At 42.2% G+C, this 18,398-nt stretch overlaps 1 protein-coding gene across 1 annotated transcript in view; it reads right to left on the bottom strand.

Moving 5' to 3' along the window:
* BANK1 (B cell scaffold protein with ankyrin repeats 1) overlaps positions 1–16,986 on the bottom strand; it is a gene marked incomplete at both ends in the record, with an annotated part of 139,469 nt that extends 122,483 nt beyond the window's left edge. The window contains 3 exon segments of the mRNA XM_080637543.1: positions 9,111–9,462; positions 9,464–9,588; positions 16,974–16,986. Coding sequence (XP_080493669.1) covers positions 9,111–9,462; positions 9,464–9,588; positions 16,974–16,986 — 490 coding nt within the window.
* Between the last annotated feature and the right edge of the window lie 1,412 nt (positions 16,987–18,398).

Raw genomic sequence — 18,398 nt, 5'->3', positions numbered from 1 at the left:
GATCACGGGCCCATCTGTATGTTGCATCTCTACCCTGATGACCTGAAGTGTCATGGGCCCACCGGGCCAAAAATAATTCACCTTTATGTTGCCAATCTAAGTCCATCTGAGCCACTTCAATCTTAGCAGCTTTGTCCACTTGTTGGTTGTTCTGGTGTTCCTCAGTGGCCCGACTCTTGGGTACATGGGCGTCTACATGACGTACCTTCACCACCAGGTTCTGCACCCGGGCAGCGATATCTTGCCACAGTGCAGCAGCCCAGATGGGTTTACCTCTGCGTTGCCAGTTGCTCTGCTTCCATTGCTGCAACCACCCCCACAGGGCATTTGCCACCATCCATGAGTCAGTATAGAGATAAAGTACTGGCCACTTTTCTCGTTCAGCAATGTCCAGGGCCAGCTGGATGGCTTTCACCTCGGCAAACTGACTCGATTCACCCTCTCCTTCAGCAGTTTCTGCAACTTGTCGTTGAGGATTCCATACAGCTGCCTTCCATCTCCGATGTTTTCCCACAATACGGCAGGACCCATCAGTAAACAAGGCATACTGCTTTTCACTTTCTGATAGTTTATTATATGGTGGGGCCTCTTCAGCACGCATCACCTCCTCCTCTGGTGACATTCCAAAATCTTTGCCCTCTGGCCAGTCCATGATGACTTCTAGAATGCCTGGACGACTGGGATTTCCTATTCGAGCTCGTTGTGTAATTAGTGCAGCCCATTTACTCCATGTCGCATCGGTTGCATGATGTGTAGAGGAGACCCTGCCTTTGAACATCCAGCCCAGAACGGGCAACCTGGGTGCCAGGAGGAGCTGTGCTTCAGTGCCAATCACCTCCGAAGCAGCTCGAACCCCTTCATAGGCTGCCAGTATCTCTTTCTCAGTTGGGGTATAGCTGGCCTCAGATCCTCTGTATCCCCGACTCCAAAAGCCGAGGGGTCGACCTCGAGTCTCCCCTGGAGCTTTCTGCCAGAGGCTCCAGGTAGGACCATTCTCCCCAGCTGCGGTGTACAGTACATTTTTTACATCTGGCCCATTCCGGACTGGTCCAAGGGCTACTGCATGAACTATCTCACGTTTAATTTGCTCAAAGGCTTGTTGTTGCTCAGGGCCCCATTTAAAATCGTTCTTCTTCCGGGTTACATGATAGAGAGGGCTTACAATCGAACTGTAATTCGGGATGTGCATTCTCCAGAACCCCACAGCACCCAAGAAAGCTTGTGTTTCTTTCTTATTAGTTGGTGGAGACATTGCTATTATTTTGTTGATCACATCTGTAGGGATCTGGCGACGTCCATCTTGCCATTTTATTCCCAAAAATTGAATCTCCTGTGCAGGTCCCTTGACCTTACTCCGTTTTATGGCAAAACCAGCTTTCAGCAGGATTTGGATTATTTTCCTCCCTTTCTCAAAGACTTCTTCCGCTGTATCACCCCACACAATAATGTCATCAATGTACTGCAGGTGTTCTGGAGCTTGCCCCTGTTCCAGTGCATTCTGGATCAGTCCATGGCAGATGGTAGGGCTGTGTTTCCACCCCTGGGGCAGTCGGTTCCAAGTGTACTGGACGCCCCTCCAAGTAAAAGCAAACTGTGGCCTGCATTCTGCTGCCAAAGGAATTGAGAAGAATGCATTGGCAATATCAATCGTGGCATACCACTTGGCTGCCTTTGACTCCAGTTCATACTGAAGTTCTAGCATGTCCGGTACAGCAGCACTCAATGGTGGTGTGACTTCATTCAGGCCACGATAGTCTACTGTTAGTCTCCACTCTCCATTAGACTTTCGCACTGGCCATATGGGGCTATTAAAGGGTGAGCGGGTCCTGCTGATCACTCCCTGACTCTCCAGACTACGGATCAGTTTATGGATGGGAATCAGGGAGTCTTGGTTGGTGCGATACTGCCGCCGGTGCACTGTTGTGGTTGCGATTGGCACTTGTTGTTCTTCGACCTTCAGCAACCCCACAACAGAGGGATCCTCTGAGAGACCAGGCAAGGTGGACAGCTGTTCATTTTCCTCAGTCTCCAAAGCAGCAATACCAAAAGCCCATCGGTACCCTTTTGGGTCTTTGAAGTACCCTCTCCTGAGGTAATCTATGCCGAGGATGCATGGAGCCTCTGGACCAGTCACAATGGGGTGCTTTTGCCATTTCCTTCCAGTCAGGCTGATCTCAGCCTCCAGTACAGTCAACTCTTGGGATCCTCCTGTCACTCCAGAGATATAGATGGGTTCCACCCCTTGACAGCTTGACGGCATCAGGGTACACTGTGCACCGGTATCTACGAGAGCTTTATACTTCTGCGGGACTGATGTGCCAGGCCATCTGACCCACACAGTCCAGTAAATCCGATTATCCCCTACCTCCACCTGGCTGGAGGCAGGGTCCCTCTAACAGTCATCACAACGTTGGACACCTAAGTCGTGTTGAAAGGGATTATTCTTCGTTATCACAGGAGCTGGAGTAAAATCAGCTCTTCCGCTCCATCTGGGAACCTGCTCACCAGAGACTGAAGCCGCAGCTCTCATGGGATGATTAGTCTTGACCCTTGTTCCTATTTTCAATTCATGCACCCGTTCCTCCAAAGCTGAAGTAGGTTTTCCATCCCACTTCGTCATGTCTTCTCCATGATCCCGCAGGTAAAACCATAGGGTGGCCCGTGGTGTTTGCCTTCTATATCTTCTGTCTTGAACAATAGGACGTCTTTTGTTAACAGCTGAGACGTGTGTTGGTACACGTGAGGAGCTGGATAAATCAGATAGATCATCCCTCAATTGTTTGACATCCTGGGACAGTTTTTCCACAGCTGAGATGATGGAAGGGGTGAGATTGTCTTCGAACTCTCGGAGTTTGTGAATCATTTCATCCACTGTTGGTGTTACTATGTCACCCCAGGTTACCGTTGCCAATGAATGGGCATATGATGACGGTGCATTCCGTGTAAGTTTTCGCCACATGGGTCGTGTACATTCGACTTCATCTGGGTCTATGGGTATATCTCCGTTATTCGGTTTGGTGTGATAGATCATCTCTACGATGGCTGATTCCCTCAGAGACTGGATGCCTTTGTCTAAAGTAGTCCACTTGGCCGAACGACTCGTAACATCGTCCTTGTATGGAAACCTTTCTTTCACAGCTGCCAAGAGCCGCCTCCAAAGACTGAGGGACTTTTTCTCTCTTGCAATTGCTTTGTCAATTCCCCCTTCTCTAGCAAGTGATCCCAGCTGCTTGGCTTCCGTACCTCCTAGTTTGTGACCATCGGCCCCATTGTCCCAGCATCGGAGCAACCAGGTGATGATGTGCTCCCCTGGTTGACGGGTAAAATCTTTTCGCATATTCCGTAGCTCGGTTGAGGTCCGAGGTCGAGAAGTCACCTCTTCTTCTTCTTCTTCATCATGGGATGATGACTCCTGATCAGGTGGTGGCCTGGGTGGTGAATACATTGTTTCTTCATCTTGCTTCACCCTTCTTGCCTCTTTTCTGCTTTTTCTCTTGCTTATGGGGGCAATCGATATTGGTACGAATTGGTCCTCTGGTTTAGCTGCAGTCATTATCACTGTGCTTTGAGTAGCAACAGTACTTGTCGCGGGGGGTGGTGTAGCTGCTGTGGTTGGGGCTGGGGTAGCTTCGCTATCTGTTGCAGTTGAAGTTTGAGTAGTGGCTGTACTTGTCGCTGGGAGTGGTGTAGCTGCTGTGGTTGGAGCTGGGGTAGCTTCGCTGTCTGTTGCAGTTGAAGTTTGAGTAGTGGCTGTACTTGTCGCTGGGGTAGCTGCACTGTCTGTTGCAGTTGAAGTTTGAGTAGTGGCTGTACTTGTCGCTAGGGGTGGTGTAGGTGCTGTGCTCGGAGCTGGAGTAGCTGCGCTGTCTGTTGCTTCGCCCTCAGATCCAAGGACATTTCCTTCCTTTTGAAGGTGCTGGATAGTGTTGAACAAGGCCCGGTAAGCATAGGCCAAGCCCCAGCACGTTGACATGATTTGTCCCTCTCTGGTATGACCAGGATGACAGCACACCTCATTTAAGTGTTTTACTAATTCTTCTGGATTTTGCACTTGTTCGGTGGTGAAGTTCCAAAACACTGGAGGGGCCCACTGACCTAGATACTTGCCCATACTATCCCACACACCCTGCCACTCATGGCTGTCCAGCCTCGGGGAAAATCTCTCGGTCCCCCTATTTTGTCGTCTAACCCCAGACAAGGCCCAAACCCGACTCTGCTTAACTCTTGAGATCAGACGTAATGGTTGTGGACAAAACACACTCTGTATGCGTGCCAACATGGTGACCCCCATCACAATCAGCAAACAGGTCTCAACAATATTAAAAGGCCACTCAAAAACTTCAAAACTCTCAAACGATGCTGTAAACGGTCTGGAAGGGGCACTGGGAGGGTAAAAGAATGTCTCCTTCATAGGTTGACCACCCAGGAAGGAGAAAAAAGATGTATAGTTGCTAAGCATTTGTATTATATACCTCCCAAAGTATAAAGGTGGTGACCACACAGGGAACATAAGCCAGATCAGTTTCATGATCAATTTTTCTATTGTATTACAAGTCATTACCATAAAATATAATGAGACAATAACCTTAGCCCAAGCCCCACACTTGAAAAACACTAACACAGCAAATACCGGCTCTAAGTAACCTACGGCATATTGAGACTGTGAGATCAAAAACAACAACTTTGAGAGCCAATAAATCAGCATTGTGACAAGTGACTATCAATCCAAAACACTGAATGCTTATCACAAATACGATTAAACACACTCCGGTCAGATCTGTTGTTATCTCAACCCTTCGTGCCCCACGTTGGGCGCCAAAATAGAACTGTCGTGGTTTAAGCCCAAGCTGTAAATCAGAACCATGCAGTCTACTGCCCCCCCCCCCCCTTTCTTCCCTCCGCTTCTGGAGGGACGGGGAGGAGAATCAAAAGAATGCAGCTCCCACGGGTTGAGATAAGAACAGTTTAATAACTAAGGTATAACACAAATCACCACTGCCGCCACCAACAATAACAACGACAAGAGAAATAACAAGGGAAGAGAATACGATACCGCCCGCCGGAAAAGACAGCCCGACCGACCAGGGGACGTGCCCTTCCGGGTAGCTCCCAGTTCCATCCCCTGGCATGACGTGCTGTGGTATGGAACACCTCCTTGGCCAGTCTGGGTCAGGTGTCCTGTCCCCGCTTCCTCCCGGCCCCTCCTCCTCCCTGGCAGAGCATGAGACTCACAAAATCCTTGGTCAGTCTAAACATCGGTGTTATCAGTTTTTTTTGTTCCCAAGCCAAAAGTCAAAAACACAGTGCTGCAACAGCTACTAAGAAGGAAAAAAAAACCAAAAAACTGACTGCCACTGCTGAACCCAGGACAGAAAACTATTTGCATTAGGTAAGACCTGTTCTTTTTTTGCATCATCAGTACTGAAGCACAAATAACTACAGGAGGAATTCAGTTCATTCGAAGTAACTACCTCCAGCTGCAAATATCTATCTCCAAAAGCAGAAATGCAAGCGACAAGAGATAATCACTGAAAACAATTAAAAACAAGAGAAGATGATGATCCATATGAAGAACAATGGGAAATCTTGTGAGTGCATAGGCCTGAAGAAAGGCATAAAAAAATTGCTCCTCAGGAAAAATAATCCAAGTATAGTTAATAGCCCATTAGCAAGCCATTTTAAACAAAAAGGAAAAATCTTTTTCCCAGATGTATAATCTGTCAAAGTCCCTGCCACAGATATCACAAACATAAAGAACTTCACAGGATTCTACAAGAGTATCAAATACAGACACTGCAAGAAGCAGTCACCATGTAAGCAAAGGCAAATACTGGTAAGACATGCACGCCTTCACTCCTCAGAGCTTAAATCAACACCCAGGTGACACCAAATCTCATACCTGGAGTACTTCCACTGTGCAACACAGAGCAGTGAGTGCAGAGGTCTCCTAGCAAGCACTGACCTGAACTGGCTTGCCTGAAGGACAGGGCACATCAGCACAGAAGAAACTGGGCCAGAATAGTTCTCAGATATGCGTACGGAGGAGGGCTTACATCCTAAAGCACCATGCAGAAACACTACTCCCAGTTCCAGATCTAGTTCATATAACTGAACTTGTCTGATCACAGCCACAGTCTATGCATTCCTGGTAAAGATGTACACACTGAGACTGAGGCCCTCAACAACTATTCGTTAATTCAGCTCTGTACGTTTCCTTGAACTTGCTATTGACCACTGCCAAAGACAAGATCATTTGAGCACCTATTTGTCACCTGATGTTACAAGGTAAGTAAAATCCCAAGGGCATGTGCAATAGGTATTTTTGTGAATGCACAGACCTAAGCAAAGAACCATCATCTGTCTTCTAGGAAACTGTCTTTGCAGAAAAGTTTGCAATTTCCTATGCGTGAGTCTCTGGGCTCAGCTCCTTTCTATACAAACACACTCTCACACACACACACTTAGTACAGACCCACTGTTTTCATTCCACTAAAAGGCTGCCAAGAAACTTCAGTCTGAAGCTACATATGGACACAGTCAGAAACTGCAAACATTACCTCTTGAAACCAAACTAGGCAACTGTAATTAGCCCTGAAACCTAAAGTCTGAGACATGCTCAGAAAAACATATCAGGAAAAGGTTAGTAAATACTGAACAGCAAGAAATGTTAGGAAAGGAGATTGTTGGGAAGGAGTGTAAAACTTAGATTTGAACACTGATTGGATGATCAGGTAGTGAGGTGGACTGCAAACTGGCTGAAGGACAGAAGCCAGAGAGTTGTAGTCTATGGGGCGGAGTCTAGTTGGAGGCCTGTATCTAGTGGAGTGCCTCAAGGGTCAGTACTGGGACCAGTATTATTTAATATATTCATCAATGATTTAGATGAGGGAATTGAGTGTACTATCAGCAAGTTTGCTGATGACACTAAACTGAGAGGAGTGGCTGACACGCCAGAAGGCTGTGCTGCCATCCAGCGAGACCTGGACAGGCTGGAGAGCTGGGCAGGGAATAACTTGATGAAATATAACAAGGGAAAGTGTAGAGTCCTGCATCTGGGCAGGAACAACCCCAGGTTCCAGTATAGGTTGGGGAACGACCTGTTAGAGAGTAGTGTAGGGGAGAGGGACCTGGGGGTCCTAGTGGATGGCAGGATGACCATGAGCCAACACTGTGCCCTTGTGGCCAAGAAGGCCAATGGCATCCTGGGGTGTATTAGAAGGGAGCTGGTCAGTAGGTCGAGAGAGGTCCTCCTTCCCCTCTACTCTGCCCTGGTGAGACCGCATCTGGAATATTGTGTTCAGTTCTGGGCCCCTCAGTTCAAGAAGGACAGGGACCTGCTGGAGAGAGTCCAGCGCAGGGCAACTAAGATGATTAAGGGAGTGGAGCATCTCCCTTATGAGGAAAGGCTGAGGGAGCTGGGTCTCTATAGTTTGGAGAAGAGGAGACTGCGGGGGGACCTTATTAGTGTATATAAATATATAAAGGGGGAGTGTCATGAGGATGGAGCCAGGCTCTTCTCAATGGCTAACAATGATAGGACAAGGGGTAATGGGTATAAACTGGAACACAAGAGGTTCCACTTAAACTTGAGAAGAAACTTCTTCTCAGTGAGGGTGACAGAACACTGGAACAGGCTGCCTAGGGAGGTTGTGGAGTCTCCTTCTCTGGAGACATTCAAAACCCGCCTGGACACATTCCTATGTAACCTTATCTAGGTGTTCCTACTCTGGCAGGGGGATTGGACTAGATGATCTTTTGAGGTCCCTTCCAATCTCTAACATACTGTGATACTGTGATACTGTGACTGCAGGTAGGCATGTTCTCGGCAGCTTTGAAAGCCTCATAGCATTCTTAAGGTTGCTCAATCATAAGACAGCAGGGGCATCCAGCTAGCTCACCCTGACTCATCTGGGGTCTCTCTACCCCTGTATTCAAAAGAATATTCTTGGTTGTTCATATGCATCCAAAACCAGGTTAATTTCTGATTAAAACTCCTGAACTGCAGGATGTCTCTCAAGCACAAGCTCTTCTGCCAGTAAAACAAGCACCTTGCAAGAAAAGTGCAACAAAGACAGAAGCACAATGTTCTGCTTAATAGACAAAATAATGACATAACAGCAAGAGCTGAGAGACCTAGAGTAAGAGTAAGAGACCTAGAGACTACAAAGAAACAGTAATAAATATGCCTTGAAAGGAAAACACACAACCACCTAACTTGACACCAGTGCACAACTTACATCACCTTTTCAAAGCGGCCCATGTATCTCTCTTTCTAAAGCTATTTCTTGGCTTCATGTGTGAAATGTAGCAAAGTTAACTTTGGGTTAAACTAGAGATGTGCAGAGACTTTGCTATTTCAGTACCTTGCACTCTCAGGAGAGGAGTTTTTCTGACATTCAAGGAAGTGCTAAGTTTTACAATAATGTTTCTTTGTAGTTTCCATGAATGTGCAAACACATACAAACTGGATAGTCATAGTCTTTCCAGTACAGACTTATTACTTGGGTTGGTAAACAGGGAAGGGAACTTCTGCCCTTACAGCTTTTTGTGTCACACAGCAAACAATGCCAGCCATGAAAGCCTGGGTCTTACTCAGTAGTAATTTTTCATGGTCAAGATTTATCTCAGGAGATATATATACACTGTCCCATTAAGCCATTTCAAAAGAGATGAAACATAAAATAATAGTTTTGTACAGTTTCTGAGATTTGTAAACTCAAGAAACAGAGAAACAAGTGTATGTCAGCTTTTCAGTTCCTGCCCATGGTAGGGGGGGGTTGGAACTAGATGATGTTAAGGTCCTTTCCAACCCTAACTATTCTATGATACTATGATTCAGTCTTACCATGAAGTAGAGATGGAAGGTTCACATGTGCCAGTGGCAGCTTTTAGATTTTCCAAACCTGCTTCCCTGTGAAAATGAAGCCTGATTAAGAGTACAACAGTTTTATCACACTTCAATGACAAATGCATTACCAAACTCAAACTGCTCGACCAAGCTGAAGAGAGATAATTTCTCCACAAAATCACATTTTTTCACTTGAAAATGATTAATACAGCTATGAAAACTCTTCTAATAATCATACAAAGTGATTTTTATTTTTAGATACATAGTGATTTATTTTTAGATTGAATTATTGGTTGAATAATTCCAGTAACAACAGACAAATACTCTTCAGGTTCCTGATCAGTGGAAATCTCTTTGCTGCCTCTATCTAAGGTCAGTGTTCCATAAAGTATCTCCAAATTCTCCACCCCACAAAGTAGAATCACCACATTATCTGGAGGTCTTAGAACTCGCTCCAGAAAGTAACTTCTCTTTTGATTCAGGCAGTTAAGAAGTCCACATGATAGGATAAGGAGTTTACATTTATAAGATGGTAAAGAGAACAGCTCCTGCTGCTTGAAAGATGAAGTCTCTATATTGTAGAGTAAGATTCCTTCTTCATTCATTATGTGCCCCAAAAAGGGATTTTAAAATCAGAGCCCACTCTTCTGCTTCTTGTCCATATATCATGAGAATATCCTCTGTATTTTTTAGAGGCAAGAAAATATATATTAAAAAATTACATAAATTTTGAATCAATTCTAAATATTGGAAGACATATTAGTTTCCCCCCCTCTTAAAAACTGGAGGACAGGTCATCACCTTGAAATGACAACCATCTGCTTATTTCTAGACAAAGGCAGACAGACCATCCACAGAAGTGCTGGTGAAAGAGCTCAGAATATTTTATGATTAGAATAGTATTCAACTAGTACTCAATTAGTATTCAACTAGTATTTCAGAACAAATAATGAAATTGCAGTGCAGAAAGTAGAGCACATTCACACATTCTGCTCTCTCTTAGAATCTTGACAAACAGCTGATACTATTAAAAATGCAACCATTCACTTATAATGGCAGTAGTAAAGAATATATATTTGAACACTGGACATGATCTGACTTCATTAGAAACAGACTGGTATGTTTTGGATACTTTGGCAGCATGGTATTAGGGTAGTTGTGAGTGATCTTTCTTGACTGTCCTTATTCTAACAAAATACTTAAAAGACCTGACAAAAATCTAGAATGACCTTTTTTTAATTCTGCATCTCCAAGATGCTAGTAAGAAGACTAATACCCTTCCACAGTGTTATCAGGGTGACACTATGAAACAGAAACAATAGGCACAATCTAAAACACAAGAGGGTCCTTCTGAGCATCAGCAACACATTTTTCACTGTGAGCACTGGCACAGGCTGCCCAGGGAGATTGTGGAACCTCCCTTGCTGAAGATATTCAAAGGATGCCTGGACGTGGTCCTGGCTTTAAGTGGCCTTGCCTGAGCAGAGCAGTTGTACGAGACGGCCTCCAGATGTCCCTTCCAACCTCAACTATTTTGTGATTCTGAGAAACCACAAAACCCTGTGATTTGTTGATCGTCACAATATACTTAAAATGCCACAGTAACTTAACACCCTGAAGCAGTTCACAATCACAGCCCTGTAGAGCAACAGTGAGAGACTCAGGAATAGATACAGCTCCTGGACTTTACCTCCGCTGAACTTCACTATGTCTCCCAGGTTCCTGACGGGTCAGGCAACCTGACTGATACTTGTCTGCAGTGCACCACAGCTTCTTCACAGGTGAGTATTTAAGCTGCTTCTTTGTGAATAACAAGAGATATCGAAAATGCAAATATACATAGAGTTTAAATGTTTCTTGGACACACAATGGATCTGGATGGTGGGATGCACTCCTAGACACATACTGCAGATGTAGCTAAGGAGAATTAAAAAAAACCAAACAACCAACAAACAAAAAAACTCAAAAAAAACCCCCTCAACTTGTCAAGGATCCATGCAAGTCCTTGTACAAAAGGAGAAACTGAACCTAGATTTTGAGTCCAGAATTACAGCTCTAGTTATGGACTCCCCTTCTTTTTAGAAGAAATTATTTCTAAATTCTGTTCATTCATTTTTTACTCAGGAGATATTTCTAATAAAACACCCAGCTGAAGGCTGGCTGAAATTTGTAGAATAGGGGTATGACAGTTTGGTCTCTTGAGTTCATTATATTCCTATAAAGTGCTTGGCGCTTGGAGGACAGCTGCCATCTTTTAAAGATTTGTGAAGACTTTTGAATTCTTTAAAAAAGTTTTCTGTCATAGGAAATCATACAGAGACATGCTCAGTATGGTAGTGGGTGATGATATTTCAAGATAATCGATATATGACCCTGACCAATATATTAGATCAGGGTAATGTTTGTGAAAATGTGTTTGGAAAGGTGACTGCTACATTCTCTATGGTAAAAACATTCTCAAAAATACCCGTTTCTGCTGAAGGTCCTTTCCAACCCTAACTATTCTATGATTCTAAATGCTGGAGTTTAGTCATAAAGAAAAATAGTAGTGTATTTCTCATTTAACCCAGAGCAAATTTATGTTTTATGACACTACGATGAGAAACGTACTTGCTGAAGTGTCGTTTTCGGAATCTCATTTAATTTTCCGTAACTCGCACACAAAAAAATAGAAACAAAAAGCTATGGAACTCGCTGCATGGTTTCAAAAGAAGAAATTATATTAACATTTCCTATCATTTCGTATGAAATCAAATCATTTGTTATTTCGCATAACAACATTTCGTATCATAGGAAATGGCATCACCAAGCACCTTCTACTTTCACCCCTATTTACTAAAAGCATTGTGCATTTAAAGAGGATGCTCAATCCATGAAGAAGACTTCAGAATTCATTTTTGAACATGCTTAGTTTCAACTTCCAGCCACGAATGAGGAACTCCAAATTGTATACATAGAATCATAGAATCATAGAATAGTTAGGGTTGGAAAGGACGTTAAGATCATCTAGTTCCAACCCCCCTGCCATGGGCAGGGACACCCCACACTAAACCATGTCACCCAAGGCCTCATCCAACCTGGCCTTGAACACCGCCAAGGACATGGAACTGTTGGAACAAGTCCAGAGGAGGGCCACGAGGATGATCAGGGGACTGGAGCACCTCCCCTATGAAGACAGGCTGAGAAAGTTGGGGCTGTTCAGCCTGGAGAAGAGAAGGCTGTGTGGAGACCTCATAGCAGCCTTCCAGTGTCTGAAGGGGGCCTACAAGGATGCTGGGGATGGACTATTCATCAGGGACTGTGGTGACAGGACAAGGGGTAACGGGTTCAAACTTAAACAGGGGAAGTTTAGATTGGATATAAGGAAGAAATTCTTTACTGAGAGGGTCGTGAAGCAATGGAATGGGTTGCCCAGGGAGGTTGTGAATGCTCCATCCTTGACACTGTTTAGGAAGAATAAAGTAATCTCACTTGAGATTACTTCAGATAAGCACAGAAAATTCACACTCAGTCTCTAAGTTAAAGGTCTCATTTTAAGTTCATGTTCAGCCACATTTCCTTCTACTATGATGAATTTGGGTAATGACAGGGCTAAGTAGAATTGGAGGCAGGGGTAAAAAACCATGTTTAAATTAAATGGCAAAACCATTTTTTATAGCTTCACAGAATTTTGATATCCTGATCGTGCAGAAGCTCTGGCGGTGTCTTCCATAGCACCCACTTGGCCAAGTCTAAGCTTCTTCTCCCTGTAGAAGGAGAGCTTTGGTAAAGAATGGTGCAGAACTCATCCCTGTGCAGACTGGAAGCACTCAAAAGGCATTTCCATATCCCAAAGCAAAAAAGAACTGCTGGACTCAATCATTCAGGCACAGCTGAAGAGTTCTCTGTGGGCATGGAGGATTAAGTTTTTTTGTAGAACTATGCTTAAAAAGCTGACTTTATATAATAATCATAATAAAAATATATGTAAGGTATAAAGGTCATGCCTGTGCAAATGGACAGCACAAGGCTTGAGTGTTCAAGAAATTCTAAAGATGAAAGTGAGAAAGTTGCACTGAAATGTTAAAGGATGATGAAGTAATTCTGTTTCCATATGGTATATCTGCACCTAAGTCCAGAGCTTTGATCTTAGCCAAGTGTGAATGAGAAAGGGGTTTTAAGATGTTTATTGAAGGTTTGACTGCATTTCTTTTTAACTATATTGATTTTTGTGTATGATAAAAAGCTTTATTTGTATAAGAAAAGAGAGAGAAATATATCTAACACCACACTTGCTGGAAGAAAAGCTCTGCAACATGCATCTCATAAAACTTTAATTTAATATGGCTGCCATATTCAATTTGTCTTTTCTAGCTATATACGGAGGGAAGAGTTACACTGTCGAGGAGAGACTCATACGAGCAAGGTATTTCGTGCTACGGTTTGGTGCAATGTTTATCAGTTTAAAGAAAGCAGCTAGTGCTATCAAGTTACCTGTGGGAAACCTAATGTGGCTTTGTTTTGAATTATATGCTTATATTTTTTTCTGTCATTGATATGCCTTCTTGATTTTTAACTTTGATATTAAGTAAGAATGCAAGACCTACATCTTACGTCACCAAAACTGTATTCGATTGTGAAATACCACTATTTTGAAATGCTTGCCTGACTTTAAAGTTTACCCTAAGAATAGTTATGGAGTCCTCTATCTAAAATCTACTTCATGTGTCTTTAGCTTTTTCCTGCTACACAATATTTTGACTTCAGAAATTTAACTAAGATATAGATGCTTGAATCCAGCTTACTTGAATATTAAAGCCCAGCCAAGACTCTGCCTTCAGAACAGTACCATTTTTACCTGAACAACAAAGGTTGAAGTCTAGCTTTAATGCAACACTACCCAATACTGAATATACAGCAACAATGCTTAACTTTTCAACTAGAGTTTTCCCCCTTCATTATTTTAATCTCTCACTGATTTCTTTTTAAGTTATGGCACTTGGAGTATAATGTAGGTTGAGATGAATTTTGTTCCCTTGAAAAGTTAATGTAATAGAAACTATCATATCCAGACAAAATTAAGCCATGCTTCAACTACTCCTACTTAGAAACTGACTCAAAGGTAGAAACAAAAAGTATTATTAGTTTAGCAATGACAAACAGTAAGAGAATTTATGCGGTCATCCATAACCTGAAAGGGTTATTTTGACAAGCAAGTATATTCTCTAGTTACTGGTGTGTGGCTGCCACCAAAAAACACATCTCATGAAACATGCCATCTGAAGCCTTCTTTGAAAAGACCTGATGAATCTTATGAGAATCAAATGAGACAAAAACATCTTTGCATGCTAATATGACCAAGCAGGAATCAAAAACTTGCATACACAAGACAAAAGAACATCTTTTCATTGAAACAATTAAAAGATATAGTATGGAGGGGAAAACAAAAAAGTAAGTATATTAGAAAGTGAAAGAAAGAACTCAAGAACTCTTTAATGCACTAAACACATCAGGAAAGCAAAGGAAACAAATGAAAGACTGGGAACTGGTGGCTACACTTAATAGGCACCTCAGTTTATGAATCTTGCAGTCCTGTGTGTTTAGAATTGAGCTAGAAATACTTGGTAAACACTCATCTTCAATAACAAAACTGCTCGATTCAGAAAAGCACGCCCTCAGCACTAAGGCAAATTTATTCCCTGCCTTCTAAAGGCTTAATGTTTGTAGATTGTGTGCTTTACTTCTAGATACCTGCATTTTATTACAGCTGTTTCCAGTAAATGAGCATTAATACACTTTAACTTAAATAAGGCTGATTTCAGTTAGGCTAGGGTTTAAAAACTGGCTCTACATTCCTACTGCCTTAGGATGCTTTGGCAAAAAAATAGTGACACCTGAACATCAACACTGAATCCAAACTCTAACTGAAGGATGGATACTGTATATTTCTTGGGGTCATCCACAGCCTTCTCCAGGTAGTGTGCTGAACCCAACTATGTCATACCTGTTGTTCAATCAGCTACCCAGGAATTCCTGTAACTGTACAACAAGCTTGTCACAGTCAACCCTGACAAAAAAGTAACCCAAGTCTGTTTAAAGTCTTTGCTTTAATCGCATTAGCTTTTGATACTTGTGTGAAGAAAACTCCTTTTCAAATTGTTCTGAAACACCATGTTGGGAAAAGAGAGGATCAACTGCTAGAGAGGAAATTCATCCCTTTTATTTCTTCCTGCCACAGATGTCCTCATTTGGGGAAGAGGAAACTGTGCAGGTTTTTTGTTGTTTGCGCTTTTTATTTTGTTGTTTGGTTTGGTTTTTTTTTTGGTTTTTTAAATGGCAGTCTTTAAAGGAAAGACATTTGACAAAGAAATGTATGAACTCTGTCAGCATGTAATGAGCTACTGTCCATTGTTAAAATTTGTTAAAATAAGGACAGTTGCTGAATATCTCAAAGGAGAAATGAAAAGGCACAGAATGGAAGTTCTTGCTCACTTTCTTGTAATATATTGATGAAAAATTGGGGCAACAAAAGCAATACAGAATGACATCCATTGCATCTTTAATTCTATTATGAATAGCAGACTATACTCTCCAGGATCACCGTGAGCATCTTCCCATGCTAAAACTTACTCATAAAGAAGCAATATTTTTCTCCAGGCATGGACAGCTAGGGTAGGGAAATGCAAGACTTTAGAAGTCAGTCACACTCATCTGATCAGACTTTTTTTTTTTTAAGACTTTAGTTTCACTGTCCAAACCAAACGTCACCCCAGGTGAATGCATAACATTCTCCCATGAATCCTCATCCCACAGAAACATGGGCTGCATGGTCTAGGGTGATGTATTCCTGCCCATGGCAGTGGGGTTGGAACTAGATGATCTTAAGGTCTTTTCCAACCCAAAGCATTCTATGATTCTATGCCTTCTTCATTTAGAGAGTCTTAAGTCCATGTTTTTTAAACCTGCTAAGGTTTGAAAAAATGTCTGTTTTCTCTCTGACATATCTGTTCTACTCTCCCTTTTGCCCACATTCCTTCTACCCTGCAGGATAAACCTACGGGTATAATCAAGGGTGACACAATGAGAAAAAAAATGAAGCATGAGGAACATAAGGAAACATAAGAATCCCAGACTCCCACCTTTGCTTAGAGATTTGCAAAATCTTCCTTCTAATCTCAAGAAGATTCCTTTCCATTTGGGCAGTATGTAGGATGAGAATGGCACGCATACATACTAGTTTAAAAGAGATTCCAGAAACAGAAGACCTTTAGCCTCTTGGCCCCTTTGCAACCTTTTCTCAAAGATTCAGCCATTCATCTCTTCATGTTGCTTGCCCTGATCACTTAAAATGATATAAGGAACTATGGAAAAGGTTTCACTAGAACTTCAAACAACCCCTGCAATTTAACATTTGGGAACAGAATGAGAACATTTAATTCAGCACTAATCAGTGGCCTTAGTGTAATGAACTGCCCCTCACCCATTCAAAAGGCATTGATTTTCCCAGTCAGCACACCTGACATGCATCCAGTAAATGTATCTCAAAATGCATCTCTAGCTCTTGGTTGCTGGAATTCTGGAGGCAAATCCCCTGAAGCAAGCCAAAATGGATTCATCGCGGGAAGGGTAGCAGAAAGCACTTTAGAACTACTTGTAGATAATGGAAAATGTTTTCAAGTAAGACATGTTGCTTTTCAGAGACATTCCACTAATGGAAATGAAAATTATAAAAGCCTGCTTGTAAACTTTAGAGTGAGATTACGAAGTAGCTAAATTGCTGCTGCGCTGTGGCACACCTGTTTCAATTAAAGAAATTATCCTATCACTGTATCAGCCAGCAGAGCGGCTGCACTTTGATTCTCAAATGCCTTTTAACTAGCATGTAATAAGAACATTTTCATTGTTTATGTACCTTCTGTTGCTAATTGCTAAGTTGTGTGTGAAAACAAATACTAGCTGTATCTGTATAAATTCATTCCTCATCTCTTCATTGTTCTTATTAAGCTCAATGAGGTCTGAGTAAGCAAAATGAAAAACATTCCTACAAATGGGATAAATCTAAGCTTGATCTAGTGGGCTTTCTTTGTAAAGAAATTCCATTGACCTTCCCTACAGTGACAATGGGAACACAGAGCCAACAGGGTACCTTTCCACAGCATGGACCCGACCAAGGTAGACTAGAAAGATACCTAACTATCAAACCTGCCAAAGACAGTATTATGCCCCAAAAGCAGTTTGTCCTGAAGAGTGATGTGGCCTTATTCCCTAGTTTAGGCCTCTCTCTGATCTGTCCTGTGAATATATGGGCAGAGACATCTTATACTAAATCAGACTGTTCAAATCCCCTGTTCAACCTGACCTGGAACAATCCAATGATGGGGCATCCACAGCTTCTCTGGGCAACCTATTCCAGGGTCTCACCCATACTTCTTTGGTTTCTAAAACTATCGTTTCCTTTGCCACAGGTCAGCAGAGTATTCAGGGAGGGCTTCTGACATTCCATAAATCAAATGGCTTGATCTCCTACTTTTGCAGACTGGTTTAAAAATCAATTTTTTATACATCTCATTTAATTGAGTGCTCATCCAGAAATTAAAGGAAGTGTGAGAAGCAGTTTCTACTTGATGTATAACATGTCTAAGCTATGAGGTTGTAGGAGAAAGTGTCTTCCTATTTCAGCTCATTTCTTTTATCCCTTTCTGACACATGTGACAGTCACACAAAAAAACCCCAACAACAACAAAAAATCTCTAATCAGTGTTGAACAAGCACTTTATATTTTTGTGTTGACCTTTTTAACAGCATTCATGCTAATGATGCACACAGAAGTAAACGAAGTAGAAAATCATTGCATAAATATGTGCAGCTTCATAAAATGAGCAATGAAAGAGGTAACAGTGAGTTAGAAACCAAGCTAAATAAAACATTCAGCAACAACCTCAGTAGAAAGCTGACATCTCTATATTAAAACCTCCTCAGCTTCCTCTTTACTGTCTTAAGATTAAGATTCTAGACATGGGCTATAGAATAAACTACTTTTATTTCTGCCCATCAGACAGAAAGAAATCGAGTTAGTCACGAGTGCAAGTCTGCTTTCGCATAATTTACCCATAGGATGGCAAAATCAACCACAATGCCCAAATTCCTTTAAAGCTTACATGAGATTCAAATGACATTTTTCCAGCAAGCAAGAAAACTATGTCTACACAAGTACCTTACTGGTTCTTTTTGCTTCTCAAGCACAATGTCTTCCATTTCTAGTTAAAGGCACAGAACAGAAAGTGAAAACAAATCCTGCTTGAACCATTTCTGAGACCAAATTAAACCTCATCTTTTCACAGAACCTGTAAAATTACAGAACCTTTGTAATTCAAGTACAGTAAAACTCAGAAGCTTGAGGTCAACACGACAGGATCAAGGGATTATGAAACACCCTGCTTTTTACATGATCAAGCCCCTCATTGTCTGACCAAATCTATATAACCTGATTTTTTATTTCCTCTTGAATACCAAGAAAAGGAATAATCTTAAGAGGCTGATGCTGTCATAGGCTTATCACTGTATTCTTTGT

Source organism: Psittacula echo, assembly GCF_963264785.1.
Source record: "Psittacula echo genome assembly, chromosome: 1".
Classification (NCBI taxonomy): domain Eukaryota; kingdom Metazoa; phylum Chordata; class Aves; order Psittaciformes; family Psittacidae; genus Psittacula; species Psittacula echo.
Note: the sequence above shows the minus strand (reverse complement) of the source record. Positions and strands in the feature narration are given on the sequence as shown.